Raw genomic sequence first — 27,999 nt, 5'->3', positions numbered from 1 at the left:
CTGTGATGTTAAAGACATGCTAAAACTTACCAGTGTTACTTTCCATACAATGATCTCTAAACGCTCCAAACAGCACGTTACTAAGGTTTTATTATCTGAATATTTTACGTCCAATGATTAAAGAATTGACCAATGACATCTGAGGGTATTCAGAGTACATCACTGTTCACTATTTAAAGCTTCATCAGAAAGCTTCATCAGAAATGTTCACATCTTAATGTATAGTCAACAGCACTAATGTATACAATATTCCATATTTTGACCTTTGGCTGCAGTAACATGACCAACTTATTACACATATTAATTTCTGTAATTGTGAACAATGCCTTGTCTTTCAAATGATTGGACAAGATGCCAATGCAAGAATCATTCACTGTTCTGTAACAGTGTAGCCTTTGAGAGTGGCCGTTGGCTGCTGTGGTGTTCCTAGCTCATGTCCAAATGTCTTGTCTAGAAGCTTCCTCCTGCTGGCATGTCTCCATCATGGCTTCCACCACTCAGAAAGTGAAAGCGTACACCACTCCCACGACCACAATGTTCCCTATGGTGGCGGTGATTGCAATCCAAAGCCAGATGGCGTCGCGGGACATGGGCTCCCGCTCCGGCTGGTCATGGGCCGCCATAGAGGCGGCGTGGACGCTGGCCGAGGAGTTGAAAAGTGAGTGGTCCGTGCTGTCGTCATCATTAGGCGAGTCCATGAAAGCCCCCGCCATGACCGACTGAAAGAGAAAACAAAGCGCATTCAACTCAGAGGGACAAATATCGGAGTTTTGCAGTGCTTTAGACTAAGAATTACACTCATTTCATGTATAACTGGAAACACTGCTTCCTATATCAATATAGTCCAGAGGCCTAATCTTCTTCTCCCTTTCGATATTCATTAACTATTCAGTTCATTTGTCTCCTTTCCAACTTTATCTTGGACTTGAGAAAGTAAATAGTCTGAAAACCTTGATGCTATGGCTCTGATTCATTGCGAATTCAGAACCCTTATCTAGAAAGGTAAAGCTTTTTCAAATGGGCGAATTGAGCATATACTGTATATTAAGATTATTTGTAATACATTAAAACGTTTTCATTGAAAGCTATCTACAATAAGCTACTGAATGTCAATGTTATTCTTTCTCCAGTGATAGTATGGAACCTATAGATTCCTACACCTACACATTCAGAACATACTCACAGTATCTCAATACTATCGACAGTAGGAGGAGGATGGCATGACAGAATCCACTATTCTTAGAAAATAATACACAGCTGTACTGGGCAACCAAACCCCCAAAATATGATAGAGGGATAAGAGAAGTGAATGAGACCATGAGGCTGTATCTGCAACCAAACCCCCAAACATGAGGGGGATAAGAGAAGTGATCCTGAGTGCCTTGTTTTCTGTGATTTCTTTAGGGATTGACTGTTTGCTCATTTATAGCAAATCTTCATGAGAAAGGAGTTTGTGCAGTAGGGGTACATTAATGGTACAACCAAAGTGGCAGATTGAAGTCCCTAGAGACCCCTAGGGGCCCGTATCCACAAAGAGTCTCAGGGTAGCAGTGCTGATCAAGGATCAGGGTCCAGTTTCACAAAACATCTGAAGTACATTTTCCCCTATCTTTTCCCCGTAAAGGTTCTTTAACTTTAAGTCAGTTACACAAACCATTTTTAAGGTGAATTTCCCCAAGTTAAGGGTGCCCATGAGGTCCCTTAAGTGCTTCATTCAGTATACTCTAGATGCCAATGTAAACAGCATTTATGGAGGTGAATGTTGCTTTCTCTGTCCTGGTTTCAAAAGGAAAACATCCACCAGCTAGCTAGGTACTTGGCTAAACCATGGAAGTTGCACTATCTGTTCACTCATGACTGCATGGCCAAGGCACAACTCCAACACCATCATTAATTTTGCAGACGACACAACAGTGGTAGGCCTGATCACCAACAACGATGAAACAGCCTATAGGGAGGAGGTCAGAGATCTGGCCATGTGGTGGAAGAACAACAACCTCTCCTTCAACGTGATCAAGACAAAAGAGAAGATTGTGAACTACAGGAAAAGGAGGACCGAGCATGGCACCATTCTCATCGACTGGGCTGTAGTGGAGCAGGTTGAGAGCTTCAAGTTCCTCGGTGTCCACATCACCATCAGACTATCATGGTACAAACACACCAAGATAGTTGTGAAGAGGGCACAACAAAGCCTATTCCCCCTCAGGAGACATTGAGAGCACTGGTTGTTTTACTGCCTGGTACACCAGGCGGTGTCAGAGGAAGGACCTAAGAATTGTCAAAGACTCTAGTCATAGACTGTTCTCTTTGCTACCGCACGGCAAGCAGTACCGGAGTGCCAAGTCTAGGTCAAAAAGGCTTCTTAAGGGCTTGTAAGTAAGCATTTCATCGTAAGGTCTACCTGTTGTTTTCGGCGAATGTGACAAGTAAAAATTGATTTGATATATCCATGGCTACAAAGCTAGCTACCTAGTTAGCTTGACATGCTAGAAATTAATAGAAACAAGATGAGTAACTAAAATTATCTTCTGAATCTATTTGTTTCTCCTGTCATGAATGTAAAAGTCATATTTTGCAATATCCCAAAATAAAAGTGATCTCTTTAAGAAGACATTCAGTGAATCAGGTCGTCTCCGTGATAACCGGAGACTCCACCTGTTCAGATAATCGTATTAATTATAATCAGAAAGGCCAAACGTATCCTAGATCAGCCCTATTGTGAGTTGCTTTGTGGATAAGGGCCCTGATCAAAGAAAGGGCTGTAATGACTTTTCTGTAGATGTGTCTGTTTTCCACCTGACTGCTCCAGCTATTCACACCTCAATGAGAATCAATAGAGAGGAATTAAAGAGACAGCTCACCCACATGTCAAATGTATTTCATCTCATGCCCAGTGGGAAAGCTATGGAGTATTACATCTTAAGGATGTAATGTCATGGTTGAAAACTGGTTTTCTGGTTGAGAAGGTATAAAATAATCAGGCTACCCGGAAGAAGGCACTGCGTTACCGATATGTTGGTTATTAGGCTTACCCATTAAATTCTGCATCTACGGTGAAAGTTGGCAGAGCTAGAGAGGTGTTTGTCAGACCATGAGACATCAGGAAAATCGGTCTTGTCATTAAAACGGAAAGTGCCTTCGGAAAGTATTCAGACCCCTTGACTTTTCCACATTTTGTTCCGTTACAGCCTTATTCTCAAATGGATAAAATACAAAAAGGTCCTCATCAATCTACACACAATTACCCATAATGATTTAGAAAAACAGGTTTCTAGACATTTTTGCTAATTTATTTTAAAAATGTAAATATCACATTTACATAAATATTCAGACACTTTACTCAGTACTTTGTTGAAGCACCTTTGGTAGCGATTACAGCCTTGAGTATTCTTGGGTATGACATCACAAGCTTGGCACACCTGTATTTGGGGAATTTCTTCCATTCTTCTCTGCAGATCCTGTCAAGCTCTGTCATGTTGAATGGGGAGCGTTGCTGCACAGCTATTTTCAGGTCTCTCCAGAGATGTTAGATTGGGTCCAAGATCGGGTCTGGCTGGGCCCCTCAAGGACATTCAGAGACTTGTCCCGAAGCCACTATTGCATTGTCTTTGCTGTGAGCTTAGGCTCGTTGTCCTGTTGGAAGGTGAACCTTCACCCCAGTCTGAAGTCACTGAGTGCTCTGGAGCAGAGTTTTCATCAATAATTTCTCTGTACTTTTCTTTGTTCATCTTTCCCTTAATCCTGACTAATTTCCCAGTCCCTGCTGCTGAAAAAACATCCCCACAGGATGATGCTACCACCACCTTGCTTCACCGTAGGCATGGTGCCAGGTTTCCTCCAGACGTGAAGCTTGGCATTCAGGCCAAAAAGTTCCATCTTGGTTTCATCAGACCAGAGAATCTTGTTTCTCATGGTCTGAGGTGTCCTTTAGGTCCACCTGACTGTGCTGCTGCTCCAGTTTAAACTGTTCTGCCTTGTTATTATTCAACCATGCAGGTCATTTATGAACATTTGAACATCTTGGCCATGTTCTGTTATAATCTCCACCCGGCACAGCCAGAAGAGGACTGGCCACCCCACATAGCCTGGTTCCTCTCTAGGTTTCTTCCTAGGTTTTGGCCTTTCTAGGGAGTTAGCCTAGCCACCTTGCTTCTACACCTGCATTGCTTGCTGTTTGGGGTTTTAGGCTGGGTTTCTGTACAGCACTTGAGATATCAGCTGATGTACGAAGGGCTATATAAATACATTTGATTTGATTTGATTTAGGTGCTTTTTGGCAAACTCCAAGCGGGCTATCATGTGCCTTTTACTGAGGAGTGGCTTCCATCTGGCCACTCTACCATAAAGGGCTGATTGGTGGAGTGCTGAGCACTCACCTGAGCTCAATTTCTTGTCTCAAAACAAAAATACATGTTTGAAAAATTCTAAAAATATTTTTTTCAATTTGTCATAATAGGGTGTTGTGTGTAGATTGCTGAGGAAAATGTTTATTTAATACATTGTAACGTAAAAAAATGTAGAAAATGTCAATGGGTCTGAATACTTTCCCGAAGGCCCTGTATGTAGCATCCAAACAGTTCGACCTACAAATCATGGAAAGGGGAGACTCCTGAACCCGATGGTGTTCTCCCTTTCATTATACGACCCCCACAAGTGTCACGGGACTCCTCTATATGTAACCGGTACTGGTAAAAAATAATAATGGTGTATGAAGGTTTTGTGCCTACCCAAAAATGTGCTTACATTTGTGTAAAAAAATATATAGATATGTGTAAAAAAAAAATATATATATAGATATGTGTAAAAAAAAATGTTATTGTATCTTGTAGAAAAAGGACAAACACTTAAAATCTTGTTTCTTAATATTTTGTTTTTGACTGTCTTTTTTGCCATTCATGAATGAGTCATTTAACGCATTTCTCTGGGCTATAGCAGTAAAGGGCAGATTCAAACCATTCAATTGAAGAGAAGATTCAAACCACTTGAAACAGAACTGGAAAATGTGAACAAAGGACCAAGTAAATGGTTTTGAAATATATATATTTTTTAAAGCTAAGTACCCTGTTAACTAACGACTGCTTGATATTTAAATTCAATAAATTCCTTACAAGGTTGACTAAGAAAACTGCAATGACATAAAAGTGTTGTTTATATCACTGTTCCTTATTTCATCTTCTTAACATCACTGTCACACACACACACACACACACACACACACACACACACACACACACACACACACACACACACACACACACACACACACACACACACACACACACACACACACACACACACACACAACCCGACTGCCCCAGAGACCTACCCTCAAAGCCTGTGTGCCTTTGAAGACAAGCCCTTCTGTCCGAATGAGAGATGGAGCCAACACTTGCTTATTCGTTAACATTGGATTACGCAAGTTCAGCTCCAACTAACCATTAAAGTGCTACGTTCAGGTAATAGAGGTGTCTGTCACAGCCATAACGCCTTTTGAAATGGCTTTCTGGCATATATATTGGCTTCCCAGTGCAGACCGTGCTAACTCACAACTGAGACAATTATTAAGAGACATCGACAAGATGCTAGGTCTGGAGCCTTGGTACTCCCTGGCTAGACGACCTAGATTTATGAACTCAATTCAGTTGATTTTCGATGCTCGCTCTTCATCACTGTCACAATCACATTCTACGTAAATCTCCAAGTGTACAGTTGGTCTTTTTATTCATTGTGCTTTCTCCACCTCACAATTTATTGTCTTGCTCTGGTGCTCGTATATATTTTGTTAGGACACCCGCTGATCCTTTACATAATACATGTGAAAAGAAGTGTAAGATGCATCATTCACAATATCACTTGTGTTAAATATGACCACTTACTGTAGTATACAGTAAATTACGCTAGCACATCCATAGAACACCATACTTCTGTCCATTTTTTAATCAGGAGAGAAAACAATGCATTTCAACAGAGCTCCCATAGGAGTGAACATCCACCTCTGGTCTCTTGGCCCTCCCACCCTTATGGGAGGTCAGCTCCTGCTCAGCGCAGTCAAAGCTCTTCTCTGTTCTTATACCCCAATGGTGGAAACAGCTTCGCCCTGATGCTAGGACAGCAGAGTCCCGAAAACGTCTGAAATCTTACCTCTTCAAAGAGTATCTCAGTCTTGTTCCCCCTTGCACTTGTCTTTTCCTACTAACACTGACTTTTCTGATCACTTCTGTATTCAGGAAAAATGTACTTGCTACAACTGTGATATGTGGCTGTCTCACCTAACTATCTGAAGATGACTGTAAGTCAACTGTACATCGCTCTGGATAAGAGCGTCTGCTAAATGACTAAAATGTAAATGTAACATCAACAGAAAACCAACCACATCCTGGTATGAGTGTCAGGATAGTTCCTGTATGTCAGTGGCTGTCAACCCTACAGCCTGGACTGGATATTTGTTAGAGAGCACTTTAGGATTCTTCTTTACAATGCATCTGTCAGAAGCAGTCACTGTTTCTTTACGTTTCTGTGGGCAGTTCCTCAAATAAGCCGTCAGCCTGTTGTTAGTCATGGCACTTTGCTCTCAGTTCACTGGGTCTTCTTTACAATACACTACTCTGATGATACAAACTAGGTCCAAGAGAGTGTGTAAAGAGATGGATCTAGATTCAAATCTCTCTTTAAGAGATGTCTCCCAGATCTATCCCCAGAAGTAGACATCTACACCAAATACCCAATCTGAGTGGTACAGTGCACAAGGGCTCTCCCACACCACATGTCCTGTTAATAATTACCTTATTTACATTAATACCAAAAAACAGAATTTTTGCTGTTAACCAAATTGAAAATGGAAGGCTTTTAAAATATCCACACATTTGTGAATCATTGCATTAATCAAGTGTGCAACATTGTGTGCAATATGTCTTAGGTGAGAAGCATCTGCATAGTTTGAATTGCTATCCCTATTTTGTTTGTCTATATACTATGGTATTTACGGTATGCTAATAGCTACACTCACACATGAAGCAGGCCACACCACAGCCAAGGTTATTGTAACGAGAAAATTAGCAAATCTGATGTTGAAGAGTGATAGATTTCACTAGACTTATGTTAGTAATGTAAATGGCCCTCAAATGATCTTCTGTCCTATTCACCGGTTGCACCTCCATTACTCGGTGCCCAAAAATTGTGATAAATCCAGTCAATCTGGAAGGAGGCTAACAACTTTTTGTCTCATTTACACTATAGTGTCCAGGAAATAGGATGACATTTCTAAAGTAGACAAATATTTAGTAGAAAACAACTTTGCCATCATCATCTTGTCAAATTGTCTTTAGACAGATGACAATGTTGTCATTAGCTATCAAAGGTTGTCAAAAATGTAAAACAATGCTAAAGTTAGCTAGCTAAAATCCAGTGATCTCTCCTCAATCTTAGCTAGCTAGCTAAAGTTATACTGCAAGTAAAGTCAACATGGTGACATTAAAACGATGACAAAAGGTTTTCCTACTAATTATTTACCTCCCTTTGAAAGATCATTGTATTTCCAAGCCACTGTAATGCACTTCTGATTAAATCTTCATCAGCGCTCATTAACAATGCATTGAGTAGAATGCTCATTCGGGTATCAGTCCAAAATTAATGTTCAAAACAATATTGTGACGAAATGTGCAACCCATGAATAGCCAGAGGATTCAGCAGGAAGGAAAAGGATGTAACGTGTTCAATCGCAAGTGCAGAATCAATAGCCCAAAGCTCCTGTTTGCTCAGTGGAAACATAGAATGAGCGCTCACGTGTCCACTTTGAACTGAAAACATAGTAAAGACACTGAGCACGTCCATCAGCTGTACATTACTCACCTGTGAAGAGCACTCACTCTTATTTAAAAAATCAGTCTCTTGTACAAATGGATTATTGAGACAATGGGTTTCAACTCTGACATTCTCCTCTCTTCTCCTAAACACACTGAAAATATCATCCATTAACTACAGGCTACTGTGTACACTCATTCAAATGTTTGGTATTTGCTATTGTATTAGGATCCCCATTAGCTGTTGCAAAAGCAGCAGCTACTCTTCCTGGGGTCCAACACAAAACATGAAACATAAAACATGAAACATAAAACATGAAACATGACATAATACAGAACATTAATAGACAAGAACAACCCAAATACTTTTTTTTTCAAGGCACACGTAGCTTTCATATCAATACATACACACAAACTATCTAGGTCAAATAGGGGAGAGGCGCTGTGCCGTGAAGAGTTGCATTATCTGTTTTTTGAAACCTGGTTTGCTGTTTATTTGAGCAATATGAGATGGGACGGAATTCCATGCAATAATGGCTCTATATAATACTGTATGCTTTCTTGAATTTGTTCAGAATTTGGGGACTGTGAAAGGACCCCTGGTGGCATGTCTGGTTGGGTGTGTGTGTGTCAGAGCTGTGTGTATCAGAGCTGTGTGTAAGTTTACTATGCGAACAATTTAGGATTTTCAACACATTGTTTCTTTAAAAAAGAAGTGATACAATCAGTCTCTCCTCAACTCTTAGCCAAGAGAGACGAGTATGCATAGTATTTATATCAGCCCTCTGATTACAATGAAGAGCAATATGTGCCACTCTGTTCTGGGCCAGCTGCAGCTTAACTAGTTATTTCCTTGCAGCACTGGACCACGTGACTGGACAATAATCAAGATAAGACAAAACTATAGCCTGAAGAACTTGCTTGTTGGAGTGTGGTGTCAAAAAAGCAGAGCATCTCTTTATTACAGACAGACCTCTCCTCATCTATACAACTATTAATTCTATATGTCTTGACTATTACAGTTTACAATCAGAGGTAACGCAAAGTAATTTAGTCTCCTCAACTTGTTCAACAGGCATTCATTCATTACTAGATTCAGCTGAGGTCTAGAACTTAGGGATTGATTTGTACCAAAAACAATGTTCTTAGTTTTAGAGATGTTCAGGACCAGTTTATTACTGTTCACCCTTTCCAAAACAGACTGCAACTCTTTGTTAAGGGTTTCAGTGACTTAATTAGCTGTGGTTGCTGATCAAATCAAATCAAATTTATTTATATAGCCCTTCGTACATCAGCTGATATCTCAAAGTGCTGTACAGAAACCGAGCCTAAAACCCCAAACAGCAAGCAATGCAGGTGTAGAAGCACGGTGGCAAGGAAAAACTCCCTAGAAAGGCCAAAACCTAGGAAGAAACCTAGAGAGGAACCAGGCTATGTGGGATGAGTATATGGTTGAATCATCAGCATACATGGACACACACACTTTGTTTAAAAGTCATTGGTAAAAATAAATACATCTTCTTATTATCAATTTATTTCAACCAATCATCAGTCATTTGTGTCAGTTCAGTACATGTTGAGTGCCCTTCTCTATAAGCATGCTGAAAGTCTGTTGTCAATTTGTTTAAGTAAATAGCATTGTATTTTGTCAAACACCATTTTTCCCAACGGTTTACTAAGAACTGACAGCTTGTTCCAAGCCATTATCATGCTTTCATTCATACAAACCAAGCAGGGAAAGCACATGAGTCTACAGAAAATGCCCCAAAGCGAGTGTCACCCATTTAATAAGACTGTAACTGTCTAATTATTGAGGGCACTACATGCCTTTGAAATGTCCACATACTGTAGGGCTGGAACAATTACTGTATAGTTGTGTAACCGATGATTATGGATCAAGACCGACATGAAGATAAAATCACTGTCATAACCGTTAAATACACAGTACCAGTCAACAGTTTGGACACCTACTCAATGGTTTATCTTTATTTGTACTATTTTCTACATTGTAGAATAATGGTGAAGACATCAAAACTATGAAATACCACATATGGAATCACGTAGTAACCAAAAATTGTTAAACACATGAAAAACTATTCTATATTTGAGATTCTTCAAAGTAGCCACCCTTTCTTTGAACAGTGGGTTAACTGCCTGTTCAGGGGCAGAACAACAGATTTGTACCTTGTCAGCTCGGGATATGAACTTGCAACCTTTCGGTTACTAGTCCAACACTTTAACCACTAGGCTACCCTGCCACCCCATGCCTTGATGACAGCTTTGCACACTATTGGCGTTCTCCTCTCAACCAGCTTCATGAGGCAGGACCCTGGAATGCATTTCAATTAACATGTGTGCCTTGTTAAAAGTTATTTTGTGGAATTTATTTCCTTAATGCGTTTGAGCAAATCAGTTGTGTTGTGACAAGGTAGGGTTGGTATACAAAAAGATGGTCTTTACCAAATAGAGCTAATTTACAACAACAAAAATGACGTTTTCGTCTTTTGAGCTTCTAGTCATGAAATCTATGCAGCCTACTCAATCACTTTTTTTATAGGAACTGTTTACAGGCCTCCTGGGCCATATACAGCGTTCCTCACTGAGTTCCCTGAATTCCTATCGGACCTTGTAGTCATAGCAAATAATATTCACATTTTTGGTGATTTTAATATTCACATGGAAAAGTCCACAGACCCACTCCAAAAGGCTTTCAGAGCCATCATTGACTCAGTGGGTTTTGTCCAACATGTCTCTGGACCTACTCACTGTCACAGTCATACTCTGGACCTAGTTTTGTCCCATGGAATAAATGTTGTGGATCTTAATGTTTTTCCTCATAATCCTAGACTATCGGACCACCATTATATTACGTTTGCAATCGCAACAAATAATCTGCTCAGACACCAACCAAGGAGCATCAAAAATCGTGCAATAAATTCTCAGACAACCCAAAAAATGAATTGATGCCCTTCCAGATTACCTCTGCCTACCCAAGGACGTCAGAGGACAAAGATCAGTTAACCACCGAACTGAGGAACTCAATTTAACCTTGTGCAATACCCTAGATGCAGTTGCACCCTTAAAAACTAAAAACATTTTCCATAAGAAACTAGCTCCCTGGTATACAGAAGATACCTGAGCTCTGAAGCAAGCTTCAGAAAATTGGAACGGAAATGGCGCCACACCAAACTGGAAGTCTTCCGACTAGCTTGGAAAGACAGTACCGTGCAGTATCGAAGAGCCCTCACTGCTGCTCGATCATCCTATTTTTCCAACTTAATTGAGGAAAATAAGAACAATCCGAAATGTATTTTTGATACTGTCGCTAGATAACTAAAAAGTAGCATTCCCCAAGAGAGGATGGCTTTCACTTCAGCAGTGATAAATTCATGAACTCCTTTGAGGAAAAGATCATGATCATTAGAAAACAAATTACGGACTCCTATTTAAATCTGCGTATTCCTCCAAAGCTCAGTTGTCCTGAGTCTGCACAACTCTGCCAGGACCTAGGATCAAGAGTGACACTCAACTGTTTTAGTACTATATCTCTTGACACAATGATGAAAATAATCATGGCCTCTAAACCTTCAAGCTGCATACTGGACCCTATTCCAACTAAAGTACTGAAAGAGCTGCTTCCTGTGCTTGGCCCTCCTATGTTGAACATAATAAACGTCTCTCTATCCACCGGATATGTACCAAACTCACTATAAGTGGCAGTAAAAAAGCCTCTCTTGAAAAAGCCAAACCTTGACCCAGAAAATATAAAAACTATCGGCCTATATCGAATCTTCCATTCCTCTCAAAAATGTAGAAAAAGCTGTTGCGCAGAAACTCACTGCATTCCTGAAGACAAACAATGTATATGAAATGCTTCAGTCTGGTTTTAGACACCATCATAGCACTGAGACTGCACTTGTGAAGGTGGTAAATGACCTTTTTAATGGCGTCAGACCGAGGCTCTGCATCTGTCCTCGTGCTCCTAGACCTTAGTGCTGGTTTTGATACCATCGATCACCACATTCTTTTGGAAAGATTGGAAACCCAAATTGGTCTACATGGACAAGTTCTGGCCTGGTTTAGATCTTATCTGTCGGAAAGATATCAGTTTTTCTCTGTGAATGGTTTGTCCTCTGACAAATCAACTGTAAATTTCGGTGTTCTTCAAGGTTCCGTTTTTAGGACCACTATTGTTTTTCACTATGTATTTTACCTCTTGGGGATGTCATTCGAAAACATAATGTTAACTTTCACTGCTATGCGGATGACACACAGTTGTACATTTCAATGAAACATGGTGAAGCCCCAAAATTGCCCTCGCTAGAAGCCTGTGTTTCAGACATAAGGAAGTGGATGGCTGCAAACTTTCTACTTTTAAACTCGGACAAAACAGAGATGCTTGTTCTTGGTCCCAAGAAACAAAGAGATATTTTGTTGAATCTGACAATTTATCAGATTACTCTGGACCCTGATCTCTCTTTTGACGAACATATCAAGACTCTTTCAAGGACAGCTTTTTTCCATCTACGTTACATTGCATAAATCTGAAACTTTCAGTCCAAAAATGATGCAGAAAAATGTATCCATGCTTTTGTTACTTCTAGGTTAGACCACTGCAATGCTCTACTTTCCGGCTACCCAGATAAAGCACTAAATATACTTCAGTTAGTGTTAAATACGGCTGCTACAATCCTGACTAGAACCAAAGAAATGGATCATATTAATCCAGTGCTAGCCTCCCTACACTGGCTTCCTGTTAGCCCTAGGACCATGCCTCAGGACTACCTGGCATGATGACTCCTTGCTGTCCCCAGTCCACCTGGCTGTGGACTATCTAGAGATAGCAGGAGCGGTAGAGGAGCGGTAGAGAGATACTCTTAATGATCGGCTATGAAAAGCCAACTGACATTTACTCCTGAGGAGTGTGATTATTATTAGTTAATATTATTATTAACTACTGTGATTATTATTATTTGACCATGCTGGTCATTTATGAACATTTTAACATCTTGGCCATGTTCTGTTATAATCTCCACCCGGCACATCCAGAAGAGGACTGGCCACCCCACATAGCCTGGTTCCTCTCTAGGTTTCTTCCTTGGTTCTGGCCTTTCTAGGGAGTTTTTCCTAGCCACCGTGCTTCTACACTTGAATTGCTTGCTGTTTTTTTTTGTTGTTGCTGGGTTTCTATACAGCACTTTGAAATATCAGCTGATGTAAGAAGGGCTATATAAATACATTTGATTTGATTTAAGTCCAAATTATGGCAAGAACAGCTCAAGTAAGCAAAGAGAAACTAGAGTCCATCATTACTTTAAGACATGGTGGTCAGTCAATTCGGGAAAAATTTCAAGAACTTTCTTCAAGTTCAGTCCAACCATCAAGCGCTATGATGAAACTGGCTCTCATGAGGAGCTCCACAGGAAAGGAAACCCCAGAGTTACCTCTGCTGCAGAGGATGAGTTCATTAGAGTTACCATCCTCAGACATTGCAGGCCAAATAAGTTCTCCACAGAGTTCAAGTAACAGATACATCTCAACATCAACTGTTCAGAGGAGACTGCGTGAATCAAGACCATCATGGTCGAATTGCTTTAAGGAAACCACCACTAAAGGACACCAATAATTCTTGGCTTAGGCCAAGAATCATGAGCAATGGACATTAGACTGGTGGTAATCTGTCCTTTGGTCCGGTGAGTCCAAACTTGAGAATTTTAGTTCCAACCACCGTGTCTTTGTGAGACACAGAGTAGGTGAATGGTGAAGTCAAGGCACACTTAACCAGCATGGCTACCACAATTCTGCAGCGAGACGTCATCTCATCTGATTTGCGTTTAGTGGGACGATCATTAGTGAGACGATCAATGACCCAACACACCTCTAGGCTGTGGGTTATTTGACCAAGAAGGAGAGTTATAGAGTGCAGCATCAGATGACCTGGCCTCCACAATCACCAAACCTCAAACCAATTGAGATGGTTTGGGATGAGTTGGCCCGCAGACTAAAGAAAAAGCAGACAATAAGTGCTCAGCATATGTGGGAACTCTTCAAGACTGTTGGAAAAGTATTCCAGGTGAAGCTGGTTGAGAGAATGCCAAGAGTGTGCAAAGCTGTCATCAAGGCAAAGGGTGGTTACTTTGAGAAATGCATTTTTTATTTTTTAATACTTTTTTGGTTACTATGTGATTCCATGTGTTATTTCATAGTTTTGATGTCTTCACTATTATTCTCTAATGTAGAAAATAAGTAAAATAAAGAAAAACCCTTGAATGAGGAGGTACGTTCCAACTTTTGACCTGTACTGTATATATACAGTGCCTTCGGAAGGTATTCAGACCCCTTAACTTTCTCCACATTTTGTCACGACTTTGTCAGAGATTGTTATTTGTCAGTGTTGTGTTTATTGTATTTATTGCGTGACGGGTCCTCGTACCCATGTATGTTTATATTCTATTCTTATTAGTGTTATGGAGCATGTTACGTGGACATTCATTAAAGGACTCCATTTTACACTCCGTTTGACTCTCCTGCGCCTGACTTCCCTGCCACCTATACACACGGCTCTGACACATTTTGATACGTTACAGCCTTATTCTAAAATGAATTAAATAAATAAAAAATCCTCAGCAATCTGCACACAATACCCAATAATGACAAAGCAAAAACAGGTTTTTAGAAATTTTTGCAACTTTGTTTAACATAAAAAAAAACTGAAATACCTTATTTACATACAGTGGGGGAAAAAAGTATTTAGTCAGCCACCAATTGTGCAAGTTCTACCACTTAAAAAGATGACGGTAATTTTCATCATAGGTACACTTCAACTATGACAGACAAAATTAGAAAAAAAATCCAGAAAATCACATTGTAGGATTTTTAATAAATTTATATGCGAATTCAAACATTACTGGAAAGACCTGAAAACAGCTGTGCAGCGACACATTTTGCTATTCAAACAATTATAATGGTGACCGTGGTCATTTGGCTGACCAATACCGTTATTCAAAATGTCATGACCATCACAGCTCTACTCCATACAGCATCAGTCACGTCTACATCTCTCATAGCTACTACTTCCTCCCTCACCAAACAGAAAGGACCCAACAATCAAAAGGTGCAAAACTTGAGAAACCAATATGACATCTATCTAACAAAACATAAAGTAAAATGCTTTTATGGATGCACAAATATAGCAAGTTTGGCCCACATACTCATTGGCTTTGTTTACGAACTTGAATATGGAGTCCAATACCTATAAACCCCTGGTTCACATCACAATAAAACTCTGAGCTGTACTGCCATTTTTCAATTCAGACATTGTTATTCTATGTGCTATTACGGACCAGACATTTAAACCTGTTATATATCCTGACCTATATAGATTTGTGAAACAAGCTCATTCCATGTCCCTCAGTGATGACTCCATCCTTCCATCACTATGGTAATATATTCTATTCAAATCAAGCATACTTAAAGGATATCACTATTTGGCATAGTTCATAACCAACCAATTGATTAGGAAAATGTGTTACAATTATTGATTTCTGCCTCCACAATCCATTGTCATGGAATTTTCATAGCGAGGCACCATTTCCCAAGTCTGATTGAGCCCAGTCATACTACTGAAGATGGAGCATCCTTGACCCAGCACAGTCATCCAGCTATTTTCTATCTGCCCAGCGAGCGTTTTATGGGGATAAAGGAACATTATAAGGGCACAAGGCGAGACACAGGAGGCAAATGGTTAGAGTCTTTGTTGTTTATTTAATCCAAAGGGAGTATGCAAAGAGAATGGTCTTGGACAGGCGAAAGGTCAAAACCAGGTTCTGAGTCCAAGAGGTAAAGAGTGGCAGACAGGCTCGATGTCAGGGCAGGCAGAAGGGTCAGGCAGGCGGGTACGGGAGTCCAGAAAAAACAGGCAAGGGTCAAAACCAGGAAGACTAGAAAAAGAAAACAGGATCATGGGGAAAAACACACTGGTTGACTTGAACAAACAAGATGAACTGGCACAGAGAGACAGGAAACACAGGGATAAATAGACCAGGGAAAATAAGCGACACCTGGAGGGTGTGGAGACAATCACAAAAACAGGTGAAACAGATCAGGGCGTGACAAACAGAACATGTGAACTGCTATTTTAAGTGTTGATAAATGAAGAAGAATGATTTGCCACAATATTATTGCTATATGGCATACTACAGTGATGCACCACAATATATCGGCCAGTAACAAAATTATATTGAATTATCAATTTTATATCAGTGCCCACCACTACTAATTTCCCCTAAAAGTTTGTGTCTGGGCTCAGAGTGGGGCTAACCACATCTCTATAACATTGGCAGCGCTGAGCAAGACGTCCATCACCCAACCTCGACAATAAGGACACGGGATATTCCCCACGCTGTGATCATTCCCCTCCTGCTGGCTCACCGCCTGGGTGAGTCTTTACTCTGGTAGTATGCAGCAGGGTGATACCCACCTAGCAGACCGTAAAGCACACAGAGGTGCTGTGGTAGAATGCAGCCGGCCAACTAGCAGACCGTAAAGGACACAGAGGTGCAGTGGTAGTATGAGGCTGGGCGTTACTAACCTAGCAGACCGTAAAGCACACAGAGGTGCTGTGGTAGTATGCAGCCGGGCGTTGCTAACCTAGCAGACCGCAAAACACACAGAGGTGCTGTGGTAGTATGCAGCTGGGCGTTGCTAACCTAGCAGACCGCAAAACACACAGAGGTGCTGTGGTAGTATGCAGCCGGGCGTTGCTAACCTAGCAGACCGCAAAACACACAGAGGTGCTGTGGTAAAACACAGATGCACCGGTGCTGTGGTAGTAGTATGCAGCCGGAGCGTTACTAACCTAGCAGACCGTAAAGCACACAGAGGTGCTGTGGTAGTATGCAGCCGGGCGTTGCTAACCTAGCAGACCGCAAAACACACAGAGGTGCTGTGGTAGTATGCAGCCGGGCGTTGCTAACCTAGCAGACTGCAAAAAACACAGAGGTGCTGTGGTAGTATGCAGCTGGGCGTTCTAACCTAGCAGACCGCAAAAAACACAGAGGTGCTGTGGTAGTATGCAGCTGGGCGTTCTAACCTAGCAGACCGTAAAACACACAGAGGTGAATGGGATCCCGGAGTGTTAGCGCTGCTCTGGGGCTGGGCTCCATGTGATGTAACGTTATCCACTGGGCTGCATCACAGGGATGAGGCTGCTTAGTGTGAGGACACTCATCTGTTCCTTCTCAGGCTAACAATGTCAGGAGGGAACAACAAAATGCTCTTACGCACGCACACACATGCGCAGACACACACACACAAACCCACACTCACACACACAATGAAAGGAGGGAGCAACAAACACCCACACACAAAGGCATGTTTCCTCTGAAAAATAATCACATAAAGAGTGTATATCAACAGCCTTGCCAAGCTAATGAAGAATAGTAGGTTTCATTATGTACCTTACTGAGAAAACGTCTCCCATTGAGTCTGGTATGATACTACAACTTATGGATTGTACAATGCTTGTGTTTGTGAAGAAATAAACAATGTCATACCGAGTTTTCCTGTATGCACCGTAGACAGCCTGTAGGCCAGATAAAAGCCACAGAGGCGACCTATTTGCTTGGTTGTAATAAAGGTATTTCAGACGTTTTACACCACAGCCCCCAAGTTTAATTACAGCTACCACAGTCAAGAAATGTCCACAGAGAATACATACAGGAGTGAACTTGGCCACCGCGATAAGAAACCGGGCCTCTGGGTTGAATGGCGCAGGAGAGGATGGCTGCTGTTTTATTGGCTCTTAACCAACCGTGCTATTTTGTTTGTTTTTCACATTGTTTGTAACTTATTTTCTACATAATGTTGCTGCTACTGTCTCTTATGACCAAAAATAGCTTTTGCACATCAGAACAGCGATTACTCACCTTGAATTCAACAAATATTTTTTCTTTAATGAGACGGACTAAAAGGATATACAACAAACACCCTAACAGGCCTTCATCCCCGTCATTCGCAGGAGAAAGAAACTGAGATTTCACGCAAGGAGATCGGGTGCCTTGTGAGGATCAGGCAACGAGTGGCTAATCTTCCTTTGCTATCCGTACTGTTAGCCAATGTTCAATTGCTGAAAAATAAATGGGACAAACTAAAAGCACGTATATCCTACCAACGGGACATTAAAAACTGTAATATCACATGGTTCACCGAGATAAAGCCGGAAGCACCAGTGACTCGGTCTATGAAAAAAGTGGTCAGATGAAGCAGATGCTAAACTACAGGACTGTTTTGCTATCACAGACTGGAATATGTTCTGGGATTCTTCAGATGGCATTGAGGAATACACCACATCAGTCACTGGCTTCATCAATATGTGCATCGATGACATCGTCCCCACAGTGACTGTACGTACATACCCCAACCAAAAACCATGGAGCACAGGCAACATTTGCACTGAGATAAATGGTAGAGCTGCCGCTTTCAAGGAGTGGGACACTAACCCAGAAGCTTATAAAACATCCCGCTTATGCCCTCCAACGAACCATCAAACAGGCAAATCATGAATACAGGACAAAGTTTGAATTGTACTACACCAGGCTCCAACGCTCGTCGGATGTGGCAGGGCTTGCAAACTATTACAGACTACAAAGGGAAGCACAGCTGAGAGCTGCCCAGTGACACGAGCCTACCAGACGAGCTAAATAACTTCTATACTCGCTTTGAGTCAAGTAACACTGAAACACACATTAGAACATCAGCTGTTTCGGACGACTGTGTGATCACGCTCTCCGCAGCCGATGTGAGTAGGAACTTTAAACAGGTCAACATTCACGAGGCCGCAGGGCCAGACGGATTACCTGGATGTGTACTGTGAGCATGCACTGACCAACTGGCAAGTGTCTTCACTGACATTTTAAACTTCTCCCTGTCTGAGTCTGTAATACCACCATGTTTCAAGCAGACCACCGTAGTCCCTGTGCCCAAGAACACTAAGGTAACCTGCCTAATTGACTACCAAGACCTCTATACCAGGAGGTGTTAGAGGAAGGCCATAAAAATTGTCAAAGACTCAAAGACTAGTCATAGACTGTTCTCTCTGCTACCACACAACAAGCGGTACTGGGGGCGCCAAGTCTAGGTCCAAGATGCTTCTAAACAGCTTCTACCCCAAAGCCATAAGACTCCTGAACATTTAATCAAATGGCTACCCAGACTATTTGCATTGCCCACAACTTACCAGGGAAGTTGACTGAGAACAAGTTCTCATTTGCAGCAACGACCTGGGGAATAGTTACAGGGGAGAGGAGGGGATTAATGAGCCAATTGTAAACTGGGGATTATTAGGTGACCGTGATGGTTTGAGAGTCAGATTGGGTATTTAGCCAGGACACCGTGGTTAACACCCCTACTCTTACGATAAGTGCCATGGGATCGTTAATGACCTCAGAGAGTCAGGACACCCGTTTAACATCCCATCCGAAAGACGACACCCTACACAGGACAGTGTCCCCAATTTTTAGACCAGAGGAAAGGGTGCCTCCTACTGGCCCCCCAACACCACTTCCAGCAGCATCTGGTCTCCCATCCAGGAATGTGCATATTACCCTTATTACCTCTGTACCGGTACCCCCTGTATATTGCCACGCTCATTGTTATTTTACTGCTGCTCTTTAATTATTTGTTACTTTTAATTCTTACTTTTTTTTGTATTTTCTTACAACTGCATTGTTGGTTAAGGCCTTGTATGTAAGCATTTCACTGTAAGGTCTACACATCTGCATGTGCCAAATTAAAATGTGATTTGATTACAGAACCATGTATTTATAGAGTTGGGACACTGAGGTTTCTGCATTATGATGCATTTACATGACACTACAACATTATATGGCAGCCATGTTAGTGCCCCATTAACATTACATACAGTAGATACAGTAAAGGGGTCAATGGAACACAGACGTTCCATTGACCAGATTGGCGCACATTCAACAAATCTGATCTAACAAAGTGGATATTCGTCAAATCCGTCACGATTGATGTATTGAAACAGGCCCACAATGTGCTTACTTAAGTCCAATTTGGATATGTTCTATGTATGTTTTCGCTGCATAACATGTTTAAGTTGTCCCTTTTAGGTTTAGAAGAAGTGACTGCTAAATGCTACATCCTGTTCATATAAACTGGTCAGCATAGCTAGCATACAGAAGTCGTTGATGGTAGTCAGTCATTTTTAACAGTAATGCAGTTGATTGGTAAAGATGTGTTGGGGTTCACATCCATACAAGCATTATACTCTGATTTTTACCTCAACATAATGTGAAATTCACATGTAAATAATAAACTAAATGTAGATACATTTTTCTGTCCATTGGCTTTATAAACATTCTCATCTTGCGTATGTCTATAGTGAATTATCTTAACTATGATGGGATAATGTTGTACATTAAACTCTACAATATTCTTCTGGTCCTCGTTGGGGTGTACTGCATGTCAATTATTAATGATACTAAACAAACAATGATAATGTCTTGGAAACATTTGCAAATTGAGATCTGAGCAAAGGAAAATATCCCCTGTCTGAAATATCAACCGAAAAACGATTTATCTATCTAAACATAGCCTAATTGCTCATTATGAAAGTTGTAACTTTAGGTCTATTGGATAGGCTACAGTTGACATATTGACTAGCCCATGTAAGATAAAACAATGTTTTTCTCCTAAAGCAATAACCTGTTTTGTATTTGTAAAGTAGGCTAGCTTCCCCCACAGCCCGTTTCCCTGGCAATTCCATTGTTGTGGTGGAGTTCTGTTGACCTCTAATTACTGCATCTATGGGGAATATAATGTCTGGAAGGAGAATTAAATCAAATCAAATCTAATCCAATTTTATTTGTCACATACACATGGTTAGCAGATGTTAATGCGAGTGTAGCGAAATGCTTGTGGGTTATTATGATGTGTTTACATGACACTTACATCTCCTATGGCAGCCATGTTAGCACCCCATTAACATTACATGGGGAATATTTGAATAATGCTATACTCCGAGTCGATATTCACGTAATAATAAGGAATTACCCTTGAACATGCCCACAAATTGGGGAAAACAAACATTCTTTCCCATAGACACCAAGCGTAAAAGAGCCAACTTTGTGGTTGATGTTTAGGTGCTGTGTAGCGCAATGTAAATGTAACCAGGTCAAACCTACATTGTGAACCTACAGTTCACAATGCTCCCACATAGGGAATAGAGCCTGCTAGAACAGCCCTGTGGCTTCAGGCTATTCAGAATGGGAGAGTGGGGAAATGTAGGCAACACGTAGCTATAGGTCTATAAGGGAAACACTTAATCTAGGTAAGACATTTAACTTGTTTAGTATAGTCCATGTGCAACTCCACTCACTACTTGTATCTGTATAGTCAATTTGTTTGTGTTGTTGGCCTTGTCGGTCAGTAGCTAACTCACTCACGTGGTTGCTAGCACCGTCATGAAAAGGGCAATACAATACAAATCTACATGTGCTCCACAGTGCAGAGGGCTACAGATGTAGGATCTTAATTTGCTCTCTCTTTTGTTGCTGAGAATTGTCCTACACTACAGGAGATGCAAACGTGTAGTGTATTTGATTATTGAAAAGGTTGTTAATGTTTGTAATTTCCACTTTGAAATTTCAGACTTGATTTGCTCCTAACGAAAAATGTATCAACCCCAACAACAATGTCCATTAATTATAATCCACATAATAATTCATTTTCCTACTGTAGGATTATTTTCCTGCTGTAGCAAACTGGCTCAAATGAAGATCCTACATGTATAGGGGTGATCCTTATTGTACACCTCCTACCAGTTGGCCCCATTTTATTATACTGTTCAGGATGAGTCACTGGGCTGATAGATGCCCTCCAGTAAGTCTGACTTGAAATCCATGACCAGTTTACAGGCCAGGAGCAGGACTACTGTATGGGTTTGTCCCTCCCCCACCCTTTACTGATGATGAGTTACACAGGATGTGGAAGCACTGACCCCAGGTCAGTTGCGTCAAAGCGTGGAGTCTACTGTAATGTGACACAACCAGGGTAGAAAGGGGACCTCGGGCTCCTGCAAGACACCAGCTCAGATATAGCCTTCAACATGCAAAATCTTTGTAGGGGCAGTAAGTAGCTATGGCACTGTACAGTTGTTTGTATGAGATTGTGTATTCAGTCAACTATTTGAGAACATAGACCATATCATTATCATGGAGAGTAAGATCTACGGTAACCTAGGGTGAACACAATATAATGGTTCAGTACTTACAAAAACTGAAGAAAATCAGTTGTCTTTAAACAAAGATGAACTTCTCTTCTACTCCATTAGGCCTGAATGTAAATAACACATTAAAATGTCACTGTATCTCTAAATACAGAATCATGATGTTTCCCATTCAATTAAAAACATCAGACATGAAGATAATGAAAATAAAATTCACTTAGAAAAATGGTCTGATTCTCTGCTATGCAAGTCAGGTATATGTATGGGATGCAGGTAGCCTAGTGGTTAAGAGTGTTGGGTTAGTCACTGAAAGCTTGCTGGTTTGAATCCCCAAGTCAGCAAGGTGAAAAAATCTGCCATTCTACCTTTGAGCAGGCAGTTAACCCCCAACAACATCTGCTCCCCTGATGTTGATTAAGGCAGCCCCAATCCATTATATTCAGAAGAAATATTTAAGTTGAATGCATTCAGTTGCGCAAATGACTAGGTTTTCCTTTTTGTCTGGAAGGTTAAATATTGTAACTCTTGTTTGTTCACAACGTATCCCTGTTAATAGAGAGAAGAAGAAACCTCTGAGCAGGGATGAGTAAACAAGATGATGTCATTTATGACCACAATCTCATTTGTTCACTTGACAATGGCTGGACTAGGTCAAAACCTCTTTAAAGACATTTGAAATCCATTAAGTTTGGAAACAGGGTGCTCTGCTTAGGCTGCTTCCTTGTGCAGGCAGCTCCAGAGAGAAAGGCACCTCTGGCTATAGTTATTGACTCACTACCTCTGTGGCCTCCCCTCAATGCCCTGCCATTTTCATTTGCACTCCAATTTCCTTTGTCTACAGGGTAAACAACCTATGAGTATCATGGGTGTACATCATCATTTATTCTCACACATCGTGAGACATAATCACCCTCTCCACAGAATGTGCTTATCTCTTTTTTGCCACAGCTCTAGTCACCCTGATTCAGATATCTACTGCTTGATCCGATTTCATGCACTGTGTCAGAGGTCTCCTGAGAAGTGGTAATCCAAGAACTTCTCACAACTAGCCAATCTTCTCTGTGTTTCTGTTCCACACACACAAACACACACACACTGTTGCCAGCCCACAATGTTTCAACCTCGTCTGAAAGTTCCTTCATTCAGAGAAGGCACTAGCTCAAGCATGACAAATTACTGCGGAGAGCTGGTAGCCAGAAGCCATCGTTATCTCCTGCTAATTACAGTACATGCACTCTGACACACCCTGGGCTAGAAAGCCGAGGAAAATCAGCTCTCGTGAAATAATTAAGCCTATTTGCCGCCTGTTGGTAAGTCCCGAAAACAAGACCTTGGTTGGGGAGATGATCAGAAGGATGGTGTCAAGGTCTTAGAGCACTTCGATCTGGTGGCAGTCGAGCGAGTCAAGAAGTGACGGCGCACTTCCTGATCCTACTGTACCCACATCCATATAGCGTGTATAGCTGCAGCAGATCCAGCACTTACAGTACGTCTATGACCATCACTGACTGGCTTTGTTGAGCTTGCTGACTGGCTTTGTTGAGCTTGCTGACTGGCTTTGTTGAGCTTGCTGACTGGCTTTGTTGAGCTGCTGACTGGCTTTGTTGAGCTTGCTGACTGGCTATGTTGAGCTGGCTGACTGGCTATGTTGAGCTGGCTGACTGGCTATGTTGAGCTGGCTGACTGGCTATGTTGAGCTGGCTGACTGGCTATGCTGAGCTGGCTGACTGGCTATGCTGAGCTGGCTGACTGGCTATGTTGAGCTTGCTGACTGGCTTTTTGTTGAGCTGGCTGATAGGCTGACTGGCTATGCTGAGCTGGCTGACTGACTGACTATCAGTTCCATTCAGACAGAGGGTTTAGGTTCAGGACCAGTTGTAGCCTACCCACCCTCTATGTAAAACTATGGAAGACACTCACAAGCATCTCACTTACTGACAGTTGACATGCGCTGTATGTTAACAGCAACAAACAGCATGAATTAATCCAAGCATGTATAGAATAGCATGAGAGCATGAATTAGAAAATACTAACGTGGTGGGATTGATGCCAAGATCAGTATATGTGACAAATTACATACACAGCATGAGTCTTGTAGAAGCAGCAGAAATGTTACTTTTTAGTTTAGGGTAGAAACATGACATTGTCAAAAGCAGTGGCCAGTAGAAAATTCAATCAAAGTTGGAAAAGGTGTCAGTATCACTGGCAAGAGATAAACGGAAAAGCCTAGAGAGCAATAAGGGGAAATCTTGATTACAATCATGGTCATTATGAGAAAAACGTGCAAAACTTCAAGCATTCTTCATCATCTGTCAAAAGGAATATAGCCCCACGATAAATTTGCATCAAGGGCACAAATGACGGGTACGAATAAAGGGAAAGTTATTTGGCTCATTACAAGTTGGCTCCTCTTTCAGATCAAAGCTAGCAGAGCAAGAGAAATGTGTCATAGAACATCTTATCCATTTCAGCCTCTAGGGCCTGTCTAAGTTGTGTTTTTGAGCAAAAATTATCATTATCTAACTCAAGGAAAGAAATGGGCCGGTGTGGGGACCTCAAGGAAATAAGTGGGCCGGTGTGTTTGAAATGCCAGCGCCGATTTCTGGTCCCAGTCCACCCCTGACCAACAGTGTAATACAGTTAGATGCAGTTATATTGATTGTTCTCTCTCTGCTCTCTAGTTTCCAATGAACACATAAGTCATAAGGAGATGGAAGAAAGAAATTGAATAATAACAATGGAATAATAACAATGGAATGAGAATGGAAGTAATGAAACAAGAGTGAGTGGGAAGTTTGAAACTGAGGCTCTGAGTGCCTAATCGCAAGCTCTTGGAAAACCTCTTCTGACACATTGCTCCAACACAGGCCTGCTATGACAGAACTTGGTAACTAGGCAGGCTCTCCAGCATCTCCAGCATGAATATTAAAGTGACTACCTCCTGCCTGTCAGCTAGGGCATCGAGGGCGAGATGACACTGGGGCAGAGCAGGGAGCATGGTAGAGAGCCAGGCAGAGAGACATGGCGCCTCTGACAGAGACTAATGGAGTGCTCGCTCAAGGTGGCAGGCAGAGCTGTGTCAACCCTCTGTCTGACCGATGGAGTCCTCCCATCGGCCATCACTTCACAGCTTTGATAACTTATCTCTATATCAGAAAGCCTGTAAATACAAGGGACTTCAGCTGATACCGCCTAACATGGCTCAGTTGGTAGAGCAGGCGCTTGCAAATGCCAGGATTATGGGTTTGATTCCCGCTGGAGCCACCCATATGGAAATGTGTAGACGTTTGACTGTAAATTACTTGAGATAAAAGCCTCTGCTAATTGATATATTTTATTATTATTATATTAGTCACACACCCATGGCTAACACCCAAGCAACAGTCAAAGATCTTGGATAGGACTAGCAAGTGGCAAAGGAATTACAAGGAGGATGTGGTTTTGTATCAAACACTAAGACTGAGGTCATCTCTCTCTAAGACCAGCTCAGAGGCTACACCAAACTGATGTACCTCACAAGCTGAAGGCTGAGGTCATCTCTCTCTAAGACCAGCTCAGAGGCTACACCAAACTGATGTACCTCACAAGCTGAAGGTTGAGGTCATCTCTCTCTAAGACCAGCTCAGAGGCTACACCAAACTGATGTACCTCACAAGCTGAAGGCTGAGGTCATCTCTCTCTAAGACCAGCTCAGAGGCTACACCAAACTGATGTACCTCACAAGCTGAAGGCTGAGGTCATCTCTCTCTAAGACCAGCTCTACACCAAACTGGACCTCACAACTGGGTGATAAAGCATCATGTGGTCCTCATACATCTCTCTCTACCAGCTGTGGTACACCAAACTGAACACTGATCATACCTCTGCTCTTGACAAGCTGAGGCAGAGGTCTAGGATACAGATGTACCTAGGATGAAGATAAGACCAGGATCCAGATGTAAGTAGGATATGGTAAGTAGAATACATGTATGCTCTTGAGGGATGGGGCTAAGTAGCATTTAGGTAAGTAGGAAACAGGTAAAAATTGTCTTCTCTCCCCTTGCCCACCCTAATGACAGCCATGTTTCTAAAGACATAGCTTGCCACCTTCATTTATATGCATGACCAGCCCTGAGGCCATCACACTCATAATCAGATAAATTAAAGTGGGCTAGCAATAAAAATCAAGGTGAGTCATAAAGATTTGTCCAACATTTGTCCATGGACAAGTTTAATTTATTAGAGTCTTTATGTGGAGTTACATGTTCAAGGTAGTGGTGGTCCCGTATATTCAGTTGGTAAAGCATGGCGCTTGCAACACCAGTGTTGTGGGTTTGATTCCCACAGAGGACCAGCACAAAAATATGTGCACTCACTACTCTAAGTTTCTCTGGATGAGTATCTGCTAAATTCCTAAAATGTAATATTGCATTGTGAATCACATATTGGTACTATGACACGGTAGTCTGCCATTATGCTATCTTAATGGATATTGATCAACTCCAAGTCTTTAGTAATTGCATAATATAGATCTCATCTGGGCTGATTCAATTTGATTACTTTAAATGTCCTGTTGATTACAAAGTTGTCTGATAACATTTCAGTCAGATATAACAACTGAAAATCAGGATGAGTAAAATAATGGAACATGGTTAAAAACATCCATGCATAGATTTTTTTTATATTCTATTATTAGGCTACATATTTCATCACATTACATTTCATGAATTAAAATTATATTTGGCCTTATCTAAACTGAACAAAAATATAAATGCAACATGTAAAGTCTTGGTCTCATGTTTCATGAGTTGAAAAGAAAATCTAAAACATTTTCCATAAGAACAAAAAAGCGTATTTTCTCTCAAATGTTGTGCACAAAATTGTTTTCTACCCATGTTAGTAATCTGTCTACCTGACAGGAGTGGCATATCAAGAAGCTGATTATAAGCAGCATGATCATTACACAGGTGCACCTTGTGCTACAGTGAGGATGTAAACGTACACTTTAAAATGTGCTGTTTTGCCACAGAACACAATGCCACAGATGTCTCAAGATTTGCAATTGGCATGCTGACTGCTGCAGGATTGTCCACCAGAGGTGATGCCAGAGAACTGAATGTTAATTTCTCTACCATATGCTGCCTCCAACATCGTTTTAGAGAATTTGGCAGTACTTCCAACCGGTCTCACAATCACAGACCTCGCCACTCCATGACCTCAACATCTGTCCTTTTCACCTGTGGGATCGTCTGACAGGGTGCTGGGAGTATTTCTGTCTGTATTAAAGCTCTTTTAATGGGGAAAAACGAAATCTGATTGGCTGGGCCTGACTTCCCAGTGGGTGCAAACCTGCCTAGCCATGAAATTCATAGGTCAGGGCCTAACTTATTGCTTTTAAATGACTGATTTCATGATATGAACTGTAACTCAGTAAAATCATTGAAATTGGTGCATGTTGCGTCCATATTTTTGTTCACTATAATATTTAAGATCGTGTAATTTCCTATCGGCTACTGACCAAAAATACCGTTTTGAATAAATCAACAAGTTGGTTAACCTTAATAAAATATGATATTGATCTCAAGGTTTACGGTGGGAACCGATAACATTTATTTCAGCTTGTTGATGACAAAATCAAGTTCACCGAGAGAGAAACTTCGTGCGTATCCCTACTCCTTGTTGGCAGGCTATAATTGACCACATAAACAGACAGACGCCATACAGAATAAATGTGATTTTTTTTTCTTACTACCTTATGCACATTAGTAGGCTTTTCAAAATATTCGTTCAAATAATTATTCTGCGACAATTGCATGGAAACCCCACAACTTCTATTGATTAATAATAACAAAAATGTATCTAGGACTTACCTGCGCAGCCATAAATGAGAGATCCATTGTGATACGCGTGTGAGGACACCTCTGTCTATCTTGAAACAGTGTCGTGTCGCCCTTGTATTCCCAGAGAAGGACA

At 41.3% G+C, this 27,999-nt stretch overlaps 1 protein-coding gene across 1 annotated transcript; it reads right to left on the bottom strand.

The window, feature by feature from the left end:
• Position 1: 1 nt before the first annotated feature.
• On the bottom strand, positions 2 to 27,982 carry LOC127931426 (uncharacterized protein C14orf132-like). Its single transcript, XM_052524055.1, has 2 exons — positions 27,897 to 27,982; positions 2 to 719 (listed from the first exon to the last, which is right to left on the bottom strand). Exons 1-2 carry the CDS (start codon positions 27,921 to 27,923, stop codon positions 498 to 500), a joined length of 249 nt encoding a protein of 82 aa, XP_052380015.1. The 5' UTR covers positions 27,924 to 27,982; the 3' UTR covers positions 2 to 497.
• Between the last annotated feature and the right edge of the window lie 17 nt (positions 27,983 to 27,999).

The sequence above is a fragment of the Oncorhynchus keta genome, chromosome 8 (genome assembly GCF_023373465.1).
Source record: "Oncorhynchus keta strain PuntledgeMale-10-30-2019 chromosome 8, Oket_V2, whole genome shotgun sequence".
NCBI classification, from domain to species: domain Eukaryota; kingdom Metazoa; phylum Chordata; class Actinopteri; order Salmoniformes; family Salmonidae; genus Oncorhynchus; species Oncorhynchus keta.
The sequence above is the reverse complement of the archived record's forward strand: the minus strand, read 5'-3'. Positions and strand labels throughout refer to the sequence as shown.

Excerpts from the sequence above, each read along its gene's own strand:
- LOC127931426 (XM_052524055.1), bottom strand. The coding sequence starts at position 27,923 with ATGGATCTCTCATTTATGGCTGCGCAG. Across the intron at positions 720-27,896 it reads TCTCATTTATGGCTGCGCAG|TCGGTCATGGCGGGGGCTTT; the intron begins GTAAGTCCTAGA and ends TTTCTCTTTCAG.